Genomic DNA, 6,940 nt, shown 5'->3' on the forward strand with positions numbered 1-6,940 from the left:
GGAACGCCCTGAAACAATGTTTTCTCGCCGAAGAGAACAAAAATGGAAGGTGGTCTTCTCTAATTTTCACCTTGGCTTCAATTTTCCCCAAGCATAACTAACTTGTCTTCCTTTGCTGTCCAAAATCTTCGTTTACGTCTGGAACAGGCTAATCATTGTGTTAAGTTAATTTAGGCATCCTTTATTACCAACAGCAGACAGGATAAAGGTCTCAGATACTTATTTTGTTTCCGGCGATCTAATAAACCAAGGTTGGTATTCCGGGAGAATGTCAAGGGCTGTTAGCTCTCAAATGCACTTAAAATAATTTCTGTTACATTTAGCAATTCAGTGCTACGCGGCTCAGACACTCTGTAAACACTAGGTCATAGTACCGTGTCGGCTGAATGTAAACTGAATTGACCGGCTCCAGTGTCAACGCTTAAACCATGGTAATAAATTTAAAGCTATAGGTTGCATTTTGAGTTATGTTACCATTCTGTCTGTGTACGGCTAAGGTTAGCACTTACCACGTACGAGTGGGCAGCGTCTTTGCTGATGAGAGCAAAGACATGAGACACCACGCTGGTGGTTAATCCATCTGAAGCCATCAGAGTATGTGTTTTACCTGCAATTTTAAATGCACAGGACAAAAGGATTAAAAAGCGAAGCTATTTTAACCGTAGATTAATCTTTGTTACACCTGTAATTGTAAGCTTTCCGAGTAAATACAGAGGATAAAAATCAGGTAAGCCACTTTGCAACGTTTAAAAAGGAAAGAAAGAATATTTCACTTGTTTACTGCCCATTACAGTCAAACTTTCCGTTAGTATACTATATATACAAGGAGCCCTTTGCAGCTAACTGTCACATGGTACAAAATCCACCATGCTGGACAGCAAGCTACGCACTGGGACATCTATCAAGTTTGACTGGATGAAGTCGCTTTGTGTTGGATGTTCCAGTGCGCAACTTGCTCTCTTTGCAGCATGGCGGATTCTGTACCATGTGAGCGTCAGCTGCAAATGGCCTATTCGTCCCCCTTCAAGAGGTTCCTGCTTATGGGTGGTCATATGTATTGTTTGCTTGTGGGAGGAACCACGTCTGAGTGCTTACGAGAGCCCGAGCTTGTTTAGCTGCATCAAGATTTAAAACAGAACGGCTGAACAAAAACTTTTTTCTACCTGCTCCTGTTTGTCCGTAGGCCATCAAGATGCTGTTAAGGCCTGTCATGGAAGCTTCAACCAGCGGTTTACCAACCACCTGGTACACCTAACAACATAGGAAAACGTGTCGATATTCAGTTAAGAACGTTCATTCATCAGATCTTTTAGCCGGAAAGTGCTGCACCCCATCGTCTTGGGATTATTTCTCGGCGTTGTGGCGCCAAATGACTGCGGTATACTTTCACTTTGCACCATTACAATTAACTTGTGGAACCTGCTCTATGGATTAATTGTTCAAGACATAATGTATCGAAACATGTGCCAGCATAATAATGGCGGTACACAATCAGTCGCTTGCTTAGGACAGAAAAATAAACAGAACAGGGTTGAGGGAAATCTCTTGAATGATAGACGTACGTCGTTGCGCAAGTCAGGTTTTGGTTTGGTAAGGCCAAGGGCCCCTTTTCTGGAACCATAGGCCTACATGATAACTTACCGAGCCCTAAAACTATTTTACGCGAACAATATTTCACATCAGCGATTTAGTATTGAAGCCAGATAATTTTAGGCAACATATTGGCAAGTTTGAACTAAAAATAATACCAATCAATGAAAAAGAGATTTTGAAAAAATACCGTCGGTATTGGGCCCGTTAAGTTATTGGGACTTGCCGCGAGAAACGGCCCCCAGGTTTTTAAAGACAACTGACAAAATCAATCACTGCAAAATAGTTTCAGGAGAAGACTCTTTGTACTGTTAAGTTTAAAAGTAACTTAGTTCGTGTCTGAAACATTCTGATTAGCCTCGCTCGAATGTTAGATTGGTTTTTCGTCTGATACATGTGTAAAAAACAATTAATACGAACATGTCTCTCAGTGACATTAAAAAACAATCAATGAGACTCATTTTCAGAGCGTCATTTGTAAGTATAGGTTACCTCTTCGTTTGTGGCATCAGGAGGCAACACCTGATCAAACTGAAAAATCTTCTCTTTCTTTCCATCCACAACACGAACCTTGTAAAAATAGAACTTGTTTTAACAAGGAAATATTATGGACCCGGAATTACAGTACAACCAAGAGGTTAAGGAAGTATAATGGCTTAAGGGTCCCATGATCTCGTTAGCAATAAATGACCCCAATTCAACGAACTTCAGCTATAAAAATAAAACAACTTTTAACAAGATAATATTTGGGGAATAAACGGATCTTGTTTTCAAAGTAAAAGATTAAGGAAGTAAGAAGGATTAATTACGAATTCCATAAATCTCATTATAAGAACCAGGCTCTATTCATGGGCACAATTTTAATTCAAGAGAAAAACGGCTTCCTGTATCTACTAGAGTTTCAACTCAGTCTTCCAAAACCGGCTCCAATGCTTTTGTATTCACAAAGAGATCTGCTTGGTATTGGCTATAGCGCTTCCATTTTTTTGGCACAAAGCGACTCAAAGGCCAAGACTGAAACCTCACTATTGTTGATCGGTTGTCTCCCCTTATGATAAGACGACTGGATTGAGAGAGATTATGGATCAAAGTGTTTTGTCTCAAGCGCTAGACAAAGGTTTAAAACATCGACCTTCCGATTTCAAACTTAAGTTCGACGGCCTTAAAACACGAGACCAGACGGCGAGGTCTGTTAATGCGGATGTGGCTACAAAAATACGGTACCGCGGTAATACGGTACAAAAATAGCATTTTGAATTGGCGACAGCTAAATTTACAACCACTACGGTATATTGATGATTGAACCTATTTAGGGCAAACGTTCAGCGAAGACAAATATTACCCTTATTTGTCGTAACCCATTTGCGGGTAGACGGTAAATATATTCATGCCCTTGGGATTTTTGGGAGAAAATCTCAGAAAAATCATGGCTGAATCAACCACCTCCCCTGTTTCTTACAAGCACCGTAAAGTTCATTGCGACCCTTGTTACTTTCGGTTTCAACTGCCATTTTCTATCGCTGACTTTGTTGGGGGCTTTATATTTTCGGGCAACCAGAACGTTCACTCAGCTGTAATTATGACGAATGGCTAACTCTGGAAACGTCAGCACTCAAATTACTTTACGATGACCAAATTACCTTACAAACAGTCTCAAACCAAACATTCATTTCCACTCCCGACTGGCGTAGCATCACAGGATTTTTAGACGTTGACCCCGTTATCCATTTACTATCCTTGTAGACCGATTCATTTCAGTGAAGAAAACGGTGAGAATGAGAAAACTGCGCCGTTTTTTTCCTTTAAAATGTTTTATTATAGCGTTCATCGATCAAACAATAGTATTTGCTTTTTATTAGTAATCGTAGTGCACACACATTGCAAAAATAAATTAATAAATAACAACAACAACAACGAAAAGAAAGTATAAAGGCCCGTTTAAACGGTTTCAATATATTCAACAAGCGTTCAACCCAGTTGTTGAACCAAATGTCGGGGGTGTTCGTTCAATATTGTTGAAAGTGTAAAAAATGTTGAAGGCTTGTTGAAAGCTAGCCTGATACTCAGGTTTGTTCAAAGCGCGTTGAATCTTGAAAATTTTAAATTGGTTTAAATTTTCATTCAACATCCATACAACATTTCTTTTGCTCTCGAAAGTATTGAATGGTGTTGAAGCCGTTTGAACACTCTGTTCAACACTATTTGTCCAACATTTGGCCAACATTCGTTCAATTTTTGTTGAACGAATGTTGGCCAAATGTTGAAACCGCTTATAAGGGCCTTAACGCGCCGCGGGCACGTTTCTGTCGCGCGTTCGTATCTGGGGTGTTACAAGACATAACTTGTATCTGTCATCTCTAACCAATTTTCTTAAAAAAAAAAAAAAAAAAGAAAATAATCAAGCTACTTTTGTAGTAGTCAAATTCGGGATTTGCTAATAGCAGCCAAATGCTAGGTACTTTTAGTTTCACCGAGTAACTGGAAGCCCCTCACTACTCACCTGGGTAAGGTCTACATTCTCCACAATTACTGCTCCTTTTCCCTCGACGCTTCTGACGTCTTCTTGAACCAAGGGACGAATCCTGACGTATACTTGAACTCTACTCAATGCAGGATCCTCAAACACGTCAGGACCTGAATGAGGACAGTTCATTACTCATTAGTATCATACAATGTCTACCACACTTCTGAAAGTAACACAGGCCACCCACGTCCGGTTCACTTGGAATTGGGGAACAGTTCAAAGTCTATTTTATCAATTTATGTAGTTCACATGTCATCTGACCTGAATAGCGTCAAGTTTGATCAACGCCAAATCTAGAAATCTTCAATTTACAGGGTTTGAATGTTTTAGAAATTGATTCATAGCAGGAGGGTAATGGGCTCCTGTTCATGCATAGGAAAATCGTTTGCCATCGGATTCCCATGCGCAAAGACTGTTATTTGCGCCATGCCGTTCAGTGCCCCATGCATGCTTTTGCTAGAACGCCTTTTAAACTATCAAATTTACCTTACAGACAGCAAGTTCTACACCAGAGAAGTATGCTAACACATTTTTTCGCCTGATTTTCTTTATTTCTATCTCCTTCAATCGATTCAAATTATATAAATCCCATACTAATCTTTATGTAACAGCTCCGTACGTAATACTGGCTCTTCCCCCTGCCTCCTCCCCGTAGGGAGGCCTCCGATTTAGCTACTCACTGAACCCAACTAGACCTTGTTTTTGTTGATTTAATTCAACAGGAAGGATCTGATATGGCTAAGCGAACCTGCGGTCACTTGGCTGTCATAGAGGAAAAACCCACATTGGTCAACATTGAGTTAGGCAAACTTCTTCATTATAAATATGATTAATTCAAGTTATAGCACCCACGAGCATTGAAGTACGATCTCTAAAAATATTTGACCACCCACATCTTTCAAAAATCCGGATTTTAGAAAGCTCTTTTTTCAGTTCTGTCTCCAATAGCGCTGTGAATCTTTCGTTATCTTGCAAAACACACCAGCTTAAGGGACAATCCGGCAAGTCAGTTTATTTGGAGTGCCGGTACGCCTACATAATGATGACATTTTTGATAATAGATTACAATTGTTATTACAGGTCAGACAGACAAGTTCGGAGGAATTTTTTTTGACTGATTTATGAGTTGAATATAAACAAACGTTCCCTAGCTCAATCAAAATGACAGAAATCAGTAATAATTCTCTGTACTATCAAAGAACCAGCCAGGCTCCTGTCAATACACATGTACTGAGCTGTCGGTGATATAAGCGAATTTTATGTCTCATTGCACTGTTTCCTGTTCTGAGAAAAGCCGGCGATAAAATAAACGATGAGAAGGTGAAAATGTCAAGAATGTTGGTGCTGACAGAAGTCTGTTTAGAATTGGACGCGACGACGAGTTATCGAAACTCGAAAATTGGAAAATTAGTAGCTCATGTCGGGGGTCAGTTGACATAATCATATACAGTGAAACATTGTCAAACTAAGAAAAAATTAAATGTCTCATTTAAATAATTAGCGTGCTTGTTTCTTAAAGGAAAGGTAAACTATCAAGGCGTCGTTTGAGAACACCATGCATAACAAACAAATAGCTGCCATGTTGAGTGTCCTTTTATGTACAGTTTGTTTTTGGCCCGATCAGTTTTCAATGTAACATATTTTTACAAAAGCTACCATTTAAGGAAGAGCCGCAATGTTCGAAATATGACAACAGATACACCTCATGTAGCTATCTGGATAACCTTTCAGTTGCCGAGGCAGTCATATGGGATGATATGCAATTCATGAAAATAGTATTCTGTTTTTAAGAAACGTGGAAAAGACGTTCCTAGGCAGATTCAAATCTTCTGATTCATAGACAGCAAGACTAACCCCATGGCTTACAAAGGCAATTTCCCGCTGTTAGTATGTTTTGAAAACAATATTTGAAAACAGAAATTTAGAGAATTGAATATATTTTGAATAATTATAATTATTCCTTGACAAATCAAAATATTTTTGCATTTTTTTTGAACATCAGACTAGTTGAAAACACTCCTAAACAAAATACTTTAAAAGAAAAAGTGCCAGATCGTTTTCTGCAAATTGTCGATCTTGGAGAATGAGAAACAGAAACATTTCGTACACTGAGAAAGGAATGCTTGGCACCAAGAAAAAAAAAATTCTGTTTCAGGTGCAAGTAAATAATGGCAGTTGACCGACGGACCGTTGAACGGTAAATTCGAACATTTCCAGCACACATAAAATTAGATTAACTTTAAACTTTTCTTTACCAGATTTGCGTCGCTGATGCCGTGTTTATGAAATTCACATGAAGAGCGCGATCACATGAGAAGAATAACAGCATGAATGAATGAGCCTACCTTGAGAGCTCAAACTTCCTTGGCCCCTCATGATGCTTGATATTTTTTTTTTACTTAATCAGTTTCTTCTCGACTATGAGCTTCAAAGCACCGGCGTCCAGTTGTATCTACATCCTTGTTCAAAATTGAATCGGGTTGTAAACGTCCCTATGAACAATAAATTCGCTTAGGAAAACCTTAAGACCGTGGCAGAAAGACGGTCCTTCGCACTTGCCCAAACACGGGATGAAATGATAGTCGTATCAGTCTTTATGATGGTGCGAACATTTGGGGTGCAAAGGCTATGACGCTACTGGGAGGAAATAAAACATCTTTTCTCATCCCATTGGCTAATCGACACTCGGTATGCTTATGTCTCCTTAACTGACACATTACTGAGATAGCCGGATCGAAGCTCTGAAACAGCCGGGATGCCAGATTACAACTGGCAGATCCAGTTGAGTGGCAGAATTCACTTGATTTCTTTAGAAGTACAAAAGGA

General features: G+C 39.3%; 1 protein-coding gene across 2 annotated transcripts in view; it reads right to left on the bottom strand.

The window, feature by feature from the left end:
• The window catches only part of LOC146464686 (uncharacterized), a 46,160-nt gene extending 39,411 nt beyond the window's left edge, over nucleotides 1–6,749 (bottom strand). Inside the window, exons 1-5 of one of the 2 annotated variants that reach the window (XM_085129638.1) lie at nucleotides 6,460–6,749; nucleotides 4,091–4,224; nucleotides 2,083–2,160; nucleotides 1,164–1,251; nucleotides 510–607 (exon numbers count right to left, since the gene is read on the bottom strand). In XM_085129638.1, coding sequence (XP_084985764.1) covers nucleotides 510–607; nucleotides 1,164–1,251; nucleotides 2,083–2,160; nucleotides 4,091–4,224; nucleotides 6,460–6,490 — 429 coding nt within the window. In that variant the 5' untranslated portion in view covers nucleotides 6,491–6,749. The remainder of the gene's footprint in view (nucleotides 1–509; nucleotides 608–1,163; nucleotides 1,252–2,082; nucleotides 2,161–4,090; nucleotides 4,225–6,459) is intronic. The other variant, XM_085129637.1, reaches the window with a different exon arrangement.
• Nucleotides 6,750–6,940: the final 191 nt, after the last annotated feature.

Source organism: Pavona decussata, unplaced genomic scaffold (assembly GCF_977016875.1).
Source record: "Pavona decussata unplaced genomic scaffold, jaPavDecu1.1 SCAFFOLD_161, whole genome shotgun sequence".
Lineage (NCBI taxonomy): Eukaryota > Metazoa > Cnidaria > Anthozoa > Scleractinia > Agariciidae > Pavona > Pavona decussata.